Genomic DNA, 17614 nt, shown 5'->3' with positions numbered 1-17614 from the left:
AAATTCAAAGTAAAAATTTACATGGACAAGTAAATTACAATCTTTAAATTATAAAATTAAATAAGTAAACCAAATTTACTAAAGTGACAATACATAGTAGTAGCATTTTTGATAAAATAAATAAGTTAAGTATCAAAGCTCATAAAAAAATAAGTTTTGTAGCACATTTGACCTAAAGTACACAAGTACAAGTCAATAAAGTGAATGATAGTGACATATTAGTTATTTTTTATTTAAAAATAAGGAAAGTAAAACCAAAATCTGATTCGCTCTCTATTCACGTTCGCTCTCTATTCACGTTAAAATGAGGCGTTATTTTATGTGAGAAATTTTGATTCCCATAGGCTGATATCTTGTGTATGATTTATGGGTGATTTTATGTGGGAATTAAAACCATATCACCCGGTTGTTGGGTGCATTTATACCAACTCAAAGTCATACACACTTGTTAAGGAAACAACCTTAAATTTTCGAACTTAATTGGTCCGTACACGGTTGCTGGTAGGTAGTTAATGAAGAATACCAACCAAATGTTCATTCATCACCCATTTGAACAAGAAAGAAGAAGAAAATCCTCTCGAAACACATACACGGTAGTACACGGTTTCTCCGAATTAAAAAAAAAATCATCTAAAGGCTTGTATTACATAAGGTATGTGAAATACATTTTTTTTTTAAATTTCGGCTATACACGGTTGGTGTTCTTGAGTACACGGTTGTACACGGTTTGAGTTTTAGTGATTTTTTGTTGTTTATTTCAATAATTATGTTATATATATGACTTATTACATGTTTTGGACTAAAAAACGGCATAAAAAAACACTCTGTACGCAAATTACCTTATTTTTGAACCCTTAGTGTTCTGCTGTACACTGTTAGGGTTTCCGTGTACACGGTTGTGTACACGGTTGTACACGGTGGTCGAATTTGTTGTACACGGTTGGGTTGAATATGATTTTGATGTTATTTTTAGCATGTTTGTATATTCAGTTGATGTATTGGGGTACACGGTTTCCTGTTTGTTTTTGCTCTATTATGGAGTACACGGCTTTGGGGTTTCAACTTTCAAACCACACACGGTACACACACGGTAGGTAGTTTGTAGAAAATAGTGAGAGACGTGAAATTGGGTGAAATTTTGCTCTCAAATTGGGTGAAATTTGAGCTTGTACAAGAGAGGGAAATGGTGTGCACACACGGTTTCACTTGGAAATTTTCTTGAGCAAAAGAGTGAGAGGCGTGAAAATTCTGTGCATACACGGGAGGCTAGGGTTCGTGTAGGAAGAGAGAGAAAAAGACAATATAGGACAAAATTGATTTTGATAGAAGATTCGAAAATTGACTTACTTTTTCATTTGAAGTGTTGTGGCCGAGATTTTGTGGGGATGTGGACATTTTTAATAATTTTTTTTATTACATATTGAGAGAGAGAAGTGATATATGTGGGGACCATTAGATATTGAGAGAGAATATGCTATAAAACTTATTTTTTTATGAGCTTTGATACTTAACTTATTTATTTTATAGAAAGTGCTACATAAAAATCTCACCCTTTACTAAACAATTTTACTAGTATTACACTAAACTGTCTAAACTACTATTACTAAACTGTCTAAACTCTAAAGACTAATAACTAATTTAAATTTTGAATTTAAAAAAAAAAAAAAAACCCATTAAGTTTTAGGCGGTTAACCGGCCGTTTTCGGCCCATGATAAACCGCCAATTTTCAATTCAAGAAATTATGGCCCTTAATCGGATATGGTATTTCAGGGTTTCGGTTCCAGCCCATGGTAACTGGTTCGGAGCCTGAACCGTTGACCACAGGTCGGTTTTGAGCCGATTCACCCAATTTCGATTAGATTGGTACAAATTTCAAAAGTGAAATTTCAACCTCCGATGTGACACATCACAATTTGGTCGTCGAAAAGAGCACTGTTGATAGATTAACATGATGCAAATTGAGATAAATTTCAAAGAGTGAAATCAGATCGATAAAATGAATAAAGATTGTGACAAATTTCATAATTAACCTTTAATTACTTAATGTATAAAATAAATTTGTGTACGTATGTTGGTCAAGCAACAAAGTAATTAAGTAATTAATACTTAAGATTAGAATTTTTGAATTTGAATCTATCGTGACACGATTTTTAAATGAAGAATAAAAAATTGAAAACGTAGTAGGCTGGAATCATGGCATACATACGTGAAAAAAATAAATAAAAGATAGGGGTAATGGCCCGTAAATTTCTAAACTTTACTCATTTTCTCATTTTGCACCCATACTTCAATTTCAGCATATAAATACCTAAACTTTGTTATATAGTTTTCTCATTTTGCACCCAACAATGAATTACCCCCAAAACACAGTTGACGTGGCAATATTATTTATGATCTGGCACACACAGGTGTCTCAAAAATAATTAAACACGTAAATTAATTAATCTTCCTCGTTCTCTCTCTTAAAAATTAATTTAGTCTCTCTCTCGTTTCCTTGTTTTTATACAGCTAATGAATCCCAATTTCTTTCCCCATTTCCCCTCTCTAAAAAATCTTTCATTTTCTTCCTCAATTTCTTCTCTCTCAAAACAATCTTGATCTGCATAATGCAACTATGTCGTTCATAAACTTGAAAGCTCACCTTACTGCTCAATGTCTTCTCTTATTCTTCCAAGAAACCACTTGTGCACCATATAAGAGAACGTGGAACCACAAATAAAAAGTCACTAACAATCATTTTTTTCAAAAATTGAAAGACTGCATTTCAGAATCCATATTTGTGTCAATATTTGTTCTCCAAGTTTTGCAGTGTTCCCGCATACCATAACATAATCCAATTCTTAAATATACTAAGAGAAATAAAGAGATGAAGCTCCAATGCTAAAGATAAGGAAATTTGCAGCATAATTATAAAAAATGGCCAAATAATTGAGAGAGAAACATAGTCAGACCTCATTGTCAAAGATTGTCAATATTGTTAGGACCTTCTTATAGTAGAAATGTAAACAATGGCGCAAGATTGTAAACAACGGTCAGACCTCCTTGCAGCAGAAATGTAAAGCTTATGATTATGCTTTCCTAATAAAAAATTAAGTATGCAATATAGTAATCGAAATTTCCCTTCATATTTTCAATGAAAAGTAATAAATATATAAGTGAGTTTCAAGTTTCAACACCCATAAAAAACAACTAAAAATATATCCACCATGCCTATAGATGCCAAGCGTCCAAAGTAAGCCATTTGTGAGAGATCAAATATATATAAGCTAAAGAGATTAAATAAATTTTCATTAATACAACACGGATTTCTTTTTTATTTTGAGAGCATAATACAACATAAAATTAAAGAACAGAACAGAACATAAACAAAGAAAAAAAAATATGAAGATGTCGAATTACAAACTGAACAACTCAAAAATTGAACAGACTTGTAGCTTAACTTAAACAAAGAAGAAATCTGAACAGGTAGAATTACAAATTGCACAGACTTGTCTCTTATCACAATTTCAAAAAACAGAACATAAAGAAAAGAAAAAAAATCAAAACTTCCTTGTAGCTTGACTTAACAGATGCAGATGCGTAGTAGACATGTCAAAAACCAAAGTAGTGCAGATGTAAATGCACCATAATGCTTACAAAAACAATGTAGTAAAATGCCTATTATCAAGCCTAAATTCTACTTTCTTGAGTATGTGAAATCTCATTCACGATCGTGCTCTGTCCCCTTGAACTTGATGTAGTAGCCGCCCTTGATTGTTGTGAGATGTTGCTTGATTTTTTAGATGGCCTGCCTCTTCTCCTCTGAAAAATATACTCCCTCCGTCCCACTTCAGTTGACACTTTTACTTCGGGCACGTAGATTAAGAATAAAGGGTTAGGTGTGTAAAGTGGGTGGGGACCATTTGTTTAATGTGTGTAGAGAAGGTAGGGACCACATGCTATTTTTGGAAAGTGTCAATTGAAGTGGGACAAACAAAAAAGACAAGTGTGCCAATTGAAGTGGGACGGGGGGAGTATTAAGTTATACCTCATAACACCAAATAGAATTGTTAACATAAATCAATTAATACATGTTTACCTTTTCTGGTGGTGGTTTATGCAAAACTTCATTCTTACATCCCCTGATGTTATGCCCTTCTTGATGACACTTTCTACAAGTCATCCTAACACTATGCTTGTTCAATTTGTGGGGATTATTTTCCTCAGGATCTCGTCTTCTCTTTTTTTAGGTCTCCCAGGCATTTTTCTAACTTCTGGAGGCTTCACAATGGAACCCACTACCTCAGGCCACATATTAGCACCTCTCACAAGTTCTAGCCTAGTCTCATATGCAGTGCAGAGATGGCATGTATACACGGAATACCCGTAAGATCCCACACCCTATAAGTACATGACCTCCCAGCTAAATTTACAATAAAATTATCTGCTTCTATATGCACTTCAAACTTGCCACCTAAGGCAGGAAACGTATGACAATCTGCACTATACTCTCTCATCTTCTCAAGTTGCTTCCTAACAGCTGGACAGATTCTATCATCAACCGAAGACATCTCTTTATATTTCTTAACTTGTCTAACCATCAGTGAAGTCCTAATTTCTTCACACATGTGAATAATATGCTTTTCTCTAACATTCAATATATAACCGTTGAAAGTTTCACTGATGTTGTTATCTATCATGTCACTACGAGCATTAGTTGAAAGAAATGCCTTACAAAACTCGTGAAAGTCCCTTATCATGAAGTCATCGTATGTTGTTGAGTTCTCTTGCTTCAATTCTTGGACATCAATCTTGAATTCCTCCTCATTGGTGCTCCTAGCAGCTTTCCAGAACATGTTCTTAAAAGTAATACCCTTGTTAGCTTTCTTCCAATTCATGTACACATGTCTTGCACAATTTCTATGTTCTGCCCTTGGAGCCAAGTTAGAGACTGCATTCTCAAGTCCCTAAAGACAGTACAACAATGTCAGTAATAATGCAAATTAAAGAAGAAACTTAGAGCATCCACAGTGGGGATGACCTGATAGAGGGGGGACCACATTGGGTCAAGGAGGCTGCAGTGGGATGACATGATAGCTGACCTGCTTTTTTTAGTTTTGATTTTTGTATTTTTCATTTAAATTTGATTGCACAAATTTAAATAACACAATTTACTTCAAATTTAAATTTTATTAATTTTAAAATCCTAAAAATTACATAAAAAAATTACGTAAATCTTAAAAATTTAAAGACATCCTAAAACAACTATTTCGACTCTAGAGGTCCGAAACGTGCCTAAATGTGCTTGATCAAATCACGTTGGAGCTGAACATGTATCTGTCTATCTCGAAGAATTGCATCTCTTTGCACGTATTCCTCGAAGCAAATCGGTGTTGCTCGAGCACTCTGGGACGAGTCACTGCTAGACACCCCGTGTCCTGCATCGTCATCTCTCCAATGGGCAGCTCTTTCACCTTCGTTCTCAATAATCATGTTGTGGAGAATGATGCAACACATCATGATTTTCTTGAGATTGTCGACGTACCAACCTCGTGCATGACTTCGAATGATTCCCCATCGAGCTTGAAGCACTCCAAAGGCACGTTCGACCTCCTTTCGTGCCGATTCTTGCATCTTCATGAACCTCGCTTCCTTTGGATTGGTCGCCATCGGCGGACTCTTGATGAAGCAGCGCCACTCCGGATATATGTCGTTGTACAAATAGTAGTCCATCTAGTAGTAGCACCGGTTGGCCTCAACGACCACTGGTGCTGTGGTTCCATCCAACACGTTGAAGAAGAGAGGCAAATGGTTTAGAACATTGATATCGTTGTTCGAACCAGCGACACCGAAGAAGGCATACTAAATCCACGGATCGTGAGATACAACGGCCTCTAAGTTTAAGGTGGGCTCCCCTTGATCACCGCGTGTATATGCGCCGTGCCACGCCTTTGGGCAATTCTTCCACGCCCAATGCATATAATCGAGACTCTCGAGCATCTCGGGAAATCCGTGTCGCGCCTCATGCATCTGAAGAAGGCGTTGGATGTCCTCATGCGTCGGATGTCGAAGATACTCGCCTGAGTAAGCCCGGATGATAGCCTTGCAGAATCTCTTGAGGCATAGACGCCCCGTCGTGTCGGCGACCTTGAGATACTCGTCAAAAGTATCCACACTGACGCCGGTGGCTAATTGGTGGATAATCGCCGTGCATTTTTGCAAAGGCGTGAGAGAACCTCGTGCATCATATTCATGGCTCATCTGGAAATAAGTATCTTCACCTTGAACAACCTCGACGATGCGCAAGAACAACTCATTCAGCATCTAAAAACGACGTCGAAAAAATGTAGGCCCGTACGTCAGATTGTCGTTGAAGTAGTTTTGCATAAGATGTAAATGGGTGGCCTCACGATCACGGTGGACGTATTGTCGGTCATGAACAACACATTCCGGCGCCGGTTGGGAGTACATTTGAGCAAGCAATTGTTTCTACTCCTGGATCTCATCAATGATCGCCTACGCTGCCTCGTCGGAGGAAGACGACAAATTATCATCGAACCATTCCATTTTTTGAAGAAAAATAGAGGAAGATTGAAGGAGAAAATGGAGGAAGATTGAAAGAGAGAATTATTTGTGTGTGTGAATGAAGAAATGAGTGGAGATATTTATAGAAGGGAAAAAATAAAAAATAAAAAAAAGGGAGAAACGGCTTCATAGCCGTTGCGAGCAAAAAAAAAGTGAACGGCTATATTAGCCTTTAAATTCGAAATCATTTTTTTTAAATAGGCGCGTGCTCGGCACGCGCGCGCATAAACGGAGATATAAATTGTGACAGACTCGAGACCCCTGAGGCTGCAGTGGGTGACCCGATCTCGGGGGTGACTCGAGTCCCCCCTATCGGGTCCCCACTGTGGGTGCTCTTACAACAAATGAGTACCTTTTGTGGATCACTAATGAATGTCCAACCACGCCCATCTGTAATCCCAAGATCTTCAAGAAGGCACTTCAAAAACCATGTCCAACATGATTCATTTTCTATCTCAACCTCTGCCCATGCAATATAAAACATTTGATTGTTTTCATCCTTCCCAGTGGCTCACAAAAAAATCCCTCCCAAGTAAGTCTTTAAAAGGTCTGCAACTTAACTTAAATCCCTTCATGATGGAACTGAAACCAACATATAAACCCTTAAACACATCCCCATCACCCAAGAGTAGCTCAAACCTCCCCTCTCTATCACACCTCCTTAATTCTGCTATGTATATCCTAATTGATGCATAATGTGCATCTAGCGAACCTCTGACCATTTCCTGGGCAATCTTTTTAGCTTTGTACAGTCTATATCCTTAGCAACTTCTGTTTTAAATCTCAAAAGAATGTCTTTTCTCCATTCTGCCACTTTTCATATCATATCTTACTCTAAAAACATTGAGGTATCTTTTAGCTAACCACTTACTGCTTGCAATCTTATTATTCATATTCCTAGGACAATACTTATGATCACCGGCATAAGATTTTACTCTAAAGGTTCCATCACTCCTCACAACACTAGCATAGATTTTTCAGGGACATGGAGGATTACACTTAGCCATGCAGTTAGTTTTGGAGACCTTCCTAAAGTGGATGTGCTTACCAGTCTCTATTGTCCATGATGTCAAAGCCCTTCTACACTCTAACCCATCTTGAAATTGCATTTCAATAACAATTTTCAGTTATTTGTGATTACATTTAGAGTCATAGATTACTCTAATTTTCCTAAACCTCCTACCATCATCATCCTCATCTGTTTCAGAAGACTGCACATCACCATCAGATTCATCATACTCAGAAGCAGGCTCATCACCATTATCAAAATCATCATTCACATCATATGTGTCTATAATGGTAAACACATTAACTATTTTTTTCAAATTTACTCTCGCATGTACAAACTCATCATCAAATATGAAATCAAGCTCATCTAAACTTACATCAGATGCTTCATCACACGCATGGTTATATTCCAAGTCATATTCACTATCCTCATCTTTTATAACATTATGATATCCACTCTCAAATCAGCACCAGTACTACCTCAGTTTCACCCTCATGAACATCTCCAGTTAGGTCTCCCAACCTTTTCCCTCCTTCAACAAATACATCAAGTACAATGAAGTTTGAACTAAACATATCCAACATAGCCATGACATCACTATCCTGTTCCAAATTCATATATACATCAGTTTCTGGAATTCTATAACTCAGCCTAGACCAAGAAATGAATCCCAATTTCTTGATTTCATCCACCAAGTCAAAGTACCCAAACCTATCTCTCTCAAACCCAAACTTTCCTGTGAAAGTACCCCCAATATACAAGTACCTATAATCTTTTCCTCTAATGTCAAATTCATCATCATAACTAAAATTAATCCCAAATTTTTCGCTGCAGTTAAAAAAAATTAATACGTGATAAACAACACAGTGAATAAAATGGACATTACTAATTTATAGTTCTAAACACCTAATATATAAAAGAAAACAATAAAGCATTAGAATATTGGGGGAAGGGGGACCTACCATCTCCAATTTGTCCCCATGGTGTCGAACTAGCAGCACAAGGTGGTTGGTGGTCCACAAATCCAGTTACCACCTATTTTGAATCTAAAAAACAAGGTGGTCCACAGATGGTTTGGTGCTCTGTTAACAAAGCATTACAATATTGAGAAATAGAGGAGATCGAGAGAATTTTTTAGAGAGTGGAAGAAATTAGGATTTAAACATAAATGAGAAAAGATTAATTAATTTACGTGGCTCATTATCTGTATAAAACGAAGCCGTTTAATTATTTCAGAGACACATGTGTGTGCCAGGTCATAAATAATATTGCCACGTCAACTGTGTTTGGGGGTTAATTCATTGTTGGGTGCAAAATGAGAAACTAACAAAGTTTAGGTATTTATATGCTGAAATTGAAGTATGGGTGCAAAATGAGAAAGTGGGTAAAGTTTAGGAATTTACAGGCCATTACCCTAAAAGATATTATACTTCCACAGTTACATTATGATTCGGTGACGAAATACATGAGGTGAAATTGAAAAAAATGTGATTAAAAAAATTGTTTATAAGTTATTTTTTAAAATGAGAAGGTGTTTTGAACGGAAACACAAATTATCAAATCTGGCAAGTATTACCCGGATGTATCTCATAACCAATTAAAATCAACATGGTCGAATATTAAACATGCATATATGCGCATACATGCATGGACATCTCCCATCTTTATATTCAATTTGTTGATATGTGAATTGTGATATGATAAATTAAAAGTGAAGTAAAATTTAAGTATATGGTGACATGATTTACGATGGATAGTGTAGTAAAATATGTAGATCCTCGTCCATGCGGAAAATGATAGAAGAGAAATTCACTTATTAAGAATATTTGTTGAACGCATTTCCATTATGATCTGATTCGAGTTAGAGTGCATCGTGAAATTGGATGGACCCTATACACAAAATATAGGTAGGATCAACACTTAACTAGTGGATGGAGCATCGAGACATCTGAGAACTGGTGTGAATTAAAAATATAGTACTCCCTCCGTCCGCCAAGATTATGGCAATTTGCTTGGGCACGAGATTTAATAAAATTGGTGATGATTTTGATGTAGTGGAAAAATGGTCCCACCACTTTATGAGATGAGTGGTTGAGATTGAATTTTGAGTGGTTTTTTTGTAAATAAAGAGTGTTAGTAAGGATAAAATATTAAAGAGGATGGTGTGACCATTGCCATAAAAGGAAAGTGACATAATCTTGGCGGACGCCCGATATAGTAATTGTGACATAATCTTGGCGGACGGAGGGAGTAGTAATTATCATCATGATGCTAAGTTCCTACTTTAATGTCACTTAAACCTAATGTAACTAAATGAGAGAATCATGAACACGTGGCATCCCAACAAAGATATTCTAATTACTTACAAGATAAACAACACTGTATAAAAGGGTGAGAACAAAAGGCACTATATTCATTCACTCAACTCACCTGCATTCCAGTAACACATGGCTCTCTCTCTCTCTCTCTATAGACACACACACACATGCTTGCACAACACAAACACGTCAATACTACCTTTTCATCACCCGCCACTATCTGATGACGTCGCCGCCTCCAATCTCCAGCGATGTCTTTCCTTTCTCCATCTTTTCTTTACTTGTTCAAGAGACTCAACTCATCTCTTAATACAAATTATGCAAAAATCAAAAATGATAGAAAGTTATGGATTTAAAATAAGGGTTAAATACATGTAATATCACCAACTTTGATCGAAATTCAAATCTAGCACGAACTTCAAAAAGTCCAATTTAAATGTGTAATTTTACTCCGTGTTCAATTTTGGCACCGATTTGTTCTCTGGTGATGTAAAAAAAAATCATGTGACAATGACGTGTCTTCCAAATGACGCGTGGCAATTTGTAACTTAAAAAAGTCCAATTTAAATATGTAATTTTACCCCGTGTTCAAATTTTAGCACCGATCTAAAATCTCCAAGCTCCCTTCAATCCACACCTCCTCTATTTAGAAAATTTGGCAGCCTGCCATTACTAGCGATCACCATTTTCCGGTGAAAAATTAGTGAATCTCCGATAGATCTGGGCTATCCCCTCAAAGATCGTGGAAAATATTCATCCTTCAAAAATCGAAACCCCCAAAATCAACCCATCTCTCTCCCTGTGTCTTTCGTAAAAGGTCCGCCCATTTCTACAAATCCGCCGCCGCCATCGCGGCTCTGAATCTTGCCCCCAGAATCCGACATTTAGTTCACGTTGTCCCTCTATTTTCTTTCCTCGCTGGAAATTTATGTGGGTCCTTATCCTAAAACCGAGCCTTAGCTCCTCCACCAAAGTTGTCGCCACCATGACCTTCGAATTTTCTGTGAGGCCGTGCCTCGCCTTTGACGCCACTCACAATCGTGTGCCTTTTGAAAATCGGGAGAAAGAATCAAATGTTTGAGAGAGAAAGTTTGCAACAAAACACAGCGTTTTGCTTGTCGACCGGAAGATACTAAAGCTTGTGCGGCCAAGCCACGCCAATGACATGTAGGATCGAATTTGAGAAAATAAAAATCAGTGCTAAAATTGAACACGGAGTAAAGTTACACATTTAGATTGAACTTTATTAAGTCAGTGCTAGATTTGAATTTCGATCAAAATTGATAATATTATATGCATTTAACCCTTAAAATAATTACAATATTTTTTAAGTTGGCATAAAATTAGTTTTAGAGAATTTGGACTTGTAATGTATTTGAGTGATGAATTGGTCTTTAAGATTGGCATGTGCATTTTCAAGAATATTGATGGATGATTAGTCAAGAGATTAAATACCGTAGCTACTCCCATTGAAAGCCACTAACTTTGAGTGGATAGACGTGAATATCACCTCTCAAATATTAATTAAAGTGTATTTTTTTGTTTTTTCAAAGTAAACATGGTAATTTCATTCAACTGAAGTACCAGAGGTACTTAGAAGAGTGACAAAACAGTTTGAATGAATCCAAACTCAAATACAAGACCAAAGAAGCTCAATTAAAGATTAGTAGGAGTACAGTTAAAAGGGAACGAGCTCCAATCGTGAAGGGAAGCATAAAAAGAAGACGGATAATGTGATTTCAGTCACTTTCATGAACAAAACTCGATACTTTTCACAATCCTTCCTGTATTAAAAGAACAACTAAAAAAGTAATCCGTTTGAATTATCTCTTCTCATTTATTCTCGAACGATGGATTTTTCTCTTTAGCTGAGAATTCTGGCATCAAAGGAATATGAATAAGATGTTCCGAAAGTTACCTTTTTTTAAAAAAATCTCTTGTCCGTTTTAATATACATGGAAGTATAGTACGTCACCTTCCTTTTTAAAATATAATTCCATACTTTGTTTTATTATTATTTATCTTTACAAATATTTTTTATTTACATAAAATAAAAATAATTAATTATTTTATTAAAATTGATGTGCCGTCAAAGTAATATATTTTTGGCAAGCGAAAGGAGTATTATATTGTTAGCATATTTTAGCTTGAAACTAAAGAAGAAAGACAAAATAATACTCAATGAAATATAGGGGAATAGACCAAATTACTCTCATAGGAAAAAACAAGTTCAACCCTATAGTGACTAATTTTATTTATTTATTTATTATCCAACAAAGCCAAACCCAAAGCCAAAAGTCGAGACAACTTATTGGTTCGAAGAAACGTAATAAATCGATGTGAGATTTTGTTCAATTTAACTTTTTGGCCGAGTTAAGAGTATTAATTAAAGCAGAAGACGTACTTAAATGAACTCTTCTAGCTAGTTAGTTTGTTTTATGGGAAATCATTATCCCGCTTCACCCATTTAACTCTCCTAAAACCGGTCTTTTATTATCATTAAAATTAAAATGTTGTGTGCCATTCATATGTAAAATAATATTGAGACATACTATGTGCATTTGGATGCACAGTGTAAAATAGCAAAAATATTCGAAAAGGCAAAAACTGAATAACATGAACCAAACCAAATCAAAATATATAATTTGTTTCAATTTTTGTTTTGGTTGATTCGATTTTTTTTTTCAAAATTCAATTTGGTTTTGTTCAATTTTAAATTTTGAAAATTGGACAAAATCATAATTCGAATTGTGTTTATAGTATTAATTTCATCTGAATAACTCAATTCTAATTCGCAAAACTCTAATCCTAACACATTCAATCTTTATCATTTCTTGAAAAATGGGGCGAAAATAGAACGAAAAAGAATACATTATTTAGTTAAAATAAAATAATAAAAAATAGTTCGATTTTTGTATTTTTAAATTTTTTTTTTTCGGATGAGTTCTATTTTCATTCTAAAATTTTGGACAATTGGTTAAGGTGTTTTGGATAGTTAGATCCGATTCGATATTTTTAAGAAATTACAAATTTGGTTTGATTTCAACGAAAATCAAATTGAAATCCGAATGTTGAATAGGTCCTTTTAATAAGGAGGTGGTCTTGGATACACCCAGGTGTACCGTACACCTGAGTTGACTCATACTCATATCCTGGCCCGCATCCTGATCCAAACCCGTATTCTAACTCAAATCGTGTAAATGACATTATTCGATTATACAAATGACACTGTCTGTAATTGACACTATTATGTTATACAAATAGCACTGCGTATAACTGATACTGTAACATTGTAAATGACACTGTGTATAATTGACACTATTCAAAAATATAAATGACACTTCTTATAATTGACACTATAAGATTATAAATGACACTATAATATTTTAAATAATACTATAAAATTGAAAATGACACTATAACATTTTAAAATGTAACATTTTAAAATGTTACAATGTTGATCGTTTATATAATTGAATAGTGTCAATTATAAGCAGTATCATTTGTATAACTGAATAGTGTCATTCGATTTAAATCAAGATGCGGGTTTGGATTAACATGCTGGCCAGGATCTGAATACGGATCAACCATAGTGTACAAGAGAATTTGTGTTTAATATGGGGGCTTGAATCCAGTATTTTCATTTATATTATTTTTTTGCGTGATTGTGGCCAACATGTAATTCAATTTAGATCGAGTCAAAATCGGCTCCAAAGTTCAATCCAAATGCTGAAACGCAAAAATTATAAATCGGGAGAATTTAATCATCATAATAGCCAAATAATTGGTGATTATTTAGTTTTACTTAAACTTTTTTTTATTGGATTTGATTAATGAGATTTTATATCCATTGCTGAAGAGTCTTTCATAACTCTTTCATTCATCAAGCTAAAATTCTACCCAAATCACACCCGCAATAAGTCATTCCTTTTAATTTAAATCAAACCTTAAAACACTCCATAAATTTCCCTAAATAAAATCAAATCGATTTAATAATATTCTTCTTCGTCTTGATTCATTTTGTTACCCAACGGGCCTTGCAGTTTAGAAGCCCAAATTTCAAAATTCGGGCTTGGACATGCCCATGTCAGCCCGACTCACTTTCTCTTCATCAATAGAATTTGATCACCAATAGGCAATAACCACTCTTCTTGCGCTATTGAGCATCAATCTTGGAAATTAATCAGAAACTTCAGAATTAATGAACCAGCTTCTGAGACAATGTTCAGTAAGTAGCATCATTTTTAGCTGAAATCGGTTACCTTTTTGAATTGAAACCGATGAATAAATTGTTTGTTTGAATAAATTTCAAGCGCGGAGGGTTCAGGGGTTTCGCCTCGCAGAGCGGAAAGGGGCAAAATCTGAAGATCGAAGGGGTTAAGGACATAATAGCTGTTGCTTCTGGCAAAGGTGGCGTCGGCAAGTCCACAACTGCTGGTATTTTGTCTTCATTTATTGTTTCCTTGAAAGAAATTATTGCAAATTTTGATTCTGTGTGTGTGCGTGTTAATTGATTCTTTCTTAGGGTTTTTTTCGTGTCTAATATATTGGTTTGTGTAAATTTGTTAACTTGGGTTTTGAGAAATGCTTATTTATGATTTTATTTTTCTGTGACATTGCTGTGAATTTGTAGTTAATTTGGCTGTTTCGCTTGCAAATAAGTGGCAGCTTAAGGTTGGGCTGCTGGATGCTGATGTTTACGGGCCATCCATTCCGACGATGATGAAGCTCCATGGAAAGCCTGAATTCAGTGCAGGTGGTGCCTTGATGAACTTGGAAGTCTGCTTTTATTTCACATTTTGAAATTTGTTACTACTTCTATGTGTGGATGAGTTGATTATCTTAGTTCGTGCACTTTTCTCCTTATCTTATACTAGTTTCTTTCATTTTAATTTATTAATGTGAGCATTTGCAAATTTTAGTGGTTTGCGCTGTTCTGATGGTGTGGTGCCTCTAGCAGATAAGAAAATGATCCCAATAGAAAACTATGGCGTCAAATGCATGTCGATGGGGTCCCTGGTGGCAGAAGGAGAGGCGCTTGTCTGGAGGGGTCCTATGGCAAGTGCAGATTATCTTTCTACTGGTCATGTTTTCACGATTTCTGCTTTGATTGCTTATGTTTTCATCAGTATGATTTTTATAAAAATGAAGGCTGTTTGTTGGAAAATTATTCAAAAATGCTGATGACGGATCATATTTTACGTTTTCAGTTGGCCAGGACAGCTCATGGAGAGCGTCCAGTTGTCTAACAATTACGCTACAATCATTTTGATTTTTGTAGATATTCTGTTTTATCGTTTCAGGTCATGAAAGCACTTGAACAGATGACAAGAGGAGTTGATTGGGGAATGCTAGATGTTCTTGTGGTGGACATGCCACCTGGCACCGGTGATGCTCAGATTTCCATCTCGCAGAGATTGCAATTGTCAGGTAGTTAGGACTTTGCCTTTTGTTGTCTGGTTTACAAAAATCTATTTCCTGTGTGATGATATAGTTTTTATGTAGTCACTTTTATCGTATTTGTATAATATGATATGACTGGGTGTATATGCTTTATATCTTCTAATGGATGTCTAAAGAGGATTTTGTGCATCCACTATCGGACAAAATCAAGTTGTTATCTCCAAGGGGTCGATGGAGTGTTAGGATTGTCTGTGTTCCAATTCAACTTGCTCTTTGATTCGATAACATAGCCCATTTATCACATCATTTTTCCGACTTGTTAACAGGAGCCCTAATTGTGTCGACTCCTCAAGATGTTGCCTTAATGGATGCTCGAAGAGGTGTTAAAATGTTCTCCCAAGTGAACGTGCCAGTATACCCCATACCTTGAGTTACAGAATTTGTGTTTTCACAGCTTCCATAACACACACTAACTCACGTTTCACATAAAAAGCATGTGGGCTTCCTTGTTTGCATTATCCTCTGTGTTCTGTAACTAAGAGGGTAGGAGCTATTATTTCCGTATTTTCACTTAAGATGCTTCTCAATGTGCGCATTATCTATATGATTCACATCTATTCACTATCATAACCTCGGTGTCCTTAGCATGTGCTTGAATAAAAAGATTTCATATATTGCATTGCATTCCTGGACGAGAAAGTAATACTATGTTATAGCATAAGTGGATTAATAACTTTCATAAAATAAAGATAGTTAGTGATAGATATGTTGATTCATGTGATATTGCCCTTAATTGATGGGTAAATGTTGCTACTTTTTTCTTCTTTTTTTGTTGACCAAAACTGGGAAATGTTTAGAAAATATTGTTTCCAACCCTCCATTACTTTTAATCTGTTTATTGTTTTGAAGCTATTCTTTTTAGAAGTCCACTGATGAATTATAGATATTGTCATTTTCATGCCAAATTTCTTCTTTTTCACAATTATAGATTTTGGTTCGATGATGTTTCTACTTTTGGCAATGCATCGCAGATTTTAGGAATCGTGGAGAACATGAGCTATTTTAAATGTCCGAGCTGTAATGAGGCTCATTACATTTTTGGAAAGGGTGGAGCTCAAAAGACAGCCGATGTAATGGGCATGAGGTTTCTTGGCGAGGTATTTCCACTGATTTTGTCTTCGTCGGTGCATATTTTCTTTGTAATATTTCTGGTTATATTATCTACTCCGGGATAGGCACTTGCTGCATGATTATGCATGATGGCTTTGTCTGCGTATCGAATATTTTCTATTCTTGAGCAGATTTATGTGTATGTCATCTTTAATAATGTTCCAAACTGTTAATTTGCTCAAGCATAAGTACTGTTAATTTGCTCAAGCGTAATATACTGATCTACAAAATATATCATCGTAGTTGCCACTGGAGACAGGAATAAGAAGTGGTTCTGATGAAGGAGTGCCCATTGTGATATCCAATCCCGAATCTTTTGTATCATTGGCCTATGGTGATATCGCCCAGAAGATAGTCAGCACACTCGAGATACTCAACCAGCCATACTCGCGTCCTGAAATAAATCTTTAAGTATGGCTTGTGTCCAGTTAAGTCTTCAACCTTTCTAGATGGTGGCACACACTTGCTACCACATGGGCACCCTCATTCCCAAGCTCCTAAAGACCTAAAGCACGGTAAGTAGATTCACTTTGATGTCTCTTTTCACTTGGAGAATAAATCGAGTTTGTTCTTTTCCATTTCCTCTTTCTTCGCCACAGTTTTGTTCAAAGCATCGAACATCTTATGCAACTTGTGTTTTGTATGTGGAACGAGGGATGTCGTGTTCGTGTTTCTCATTTGGTAGGTTCTTTTTCGTGTAGAAAGAATGATGAGATTATTGGAATAACACGTGAACAAAGTATGGTCTTGAATGGAGAGTATATATTCCTGTAATGTAGTTTAGTGATGTGTGTTACAGGGCAAAAGGAGAAAGTAAGAATTGGTGCTTTTATTTAATGGTTGAGATACAATGGAATTTAACCAACTTGTTCCATTTTCGTTTTTAACATTCAAATTCCATCTTTTTTCTTGCGCAAATTCTCCGGTGCGGTCAACCGATGTGGACGGTTTGAAAGTTTACATTTCTTCACAATAATGTTTACTTTTATTCATAAGAACTTTTATTTTTAGTTATTTTCACTCATTAATACTTTTATTTTTAACTATTTGGTCGAGTAATCATTGTCGCAATAAAAAGTAATTATTGTTACAATAAAATATAATATTTCTAAATTATTACATTTATTGACGATAATTATTATTTTTATT

General features: G+C 35.6%; 1 protein-coding gene across 1 annotated transcript; it reads left to right on the top strand.

The window, feature by feature from the left end:
• Positions 1-13908: 13908 nt before the first annotated feature.
• On the top strand, positions 13909-17339 carry LOC131014159 (iron-sulfur protein required for NADH dehydrogenase, mitochondrial). Its single transcript, XM_057942043.1, has 8 exons — positions 13909-14120; positions 14206-14329; positions 14526-14648; positions 14853-14950; positions 15196-15322; positions 15622-15707; positions 16327-16452; positions 16709-17339. Exons 1-8 carry the CDS (start codon positions 14094-14096, stop codon positions 16874-16876), a joined length of 879 nt encoding a protein of 292 aa, XP_057798026.1. The 5' UTR covers positions 13909-14093; the 3' UTR covers positions 16877-17339.
• The last annotated feature ends 275 nt before the right edge of the window (positions 17340-17614 follow it).

This window comes from Salvia miltiorrhiza, chromosome 3 (genome assembly GCF_028751815.1).
Source record: "Salvia miltiorrhiza cultivar Shanhuang (shh) chromosome 3, IMPLAD_Smil_shh, whole genome shotgun sequence".
In the NCBI taxonomy this organism is placed as follows: Eukaryota; Viridiplantae; Streptophyta; class Magnoliopsida; order Lamiales; family Lamiaceae; genus Salvia; species Salvia miltiorrhiza.
The sequence above is the reverse complement of the archived record's forward strand: the minus strand, read 5'-3'. Positions and strand labels throughout refer to the sequence as shown.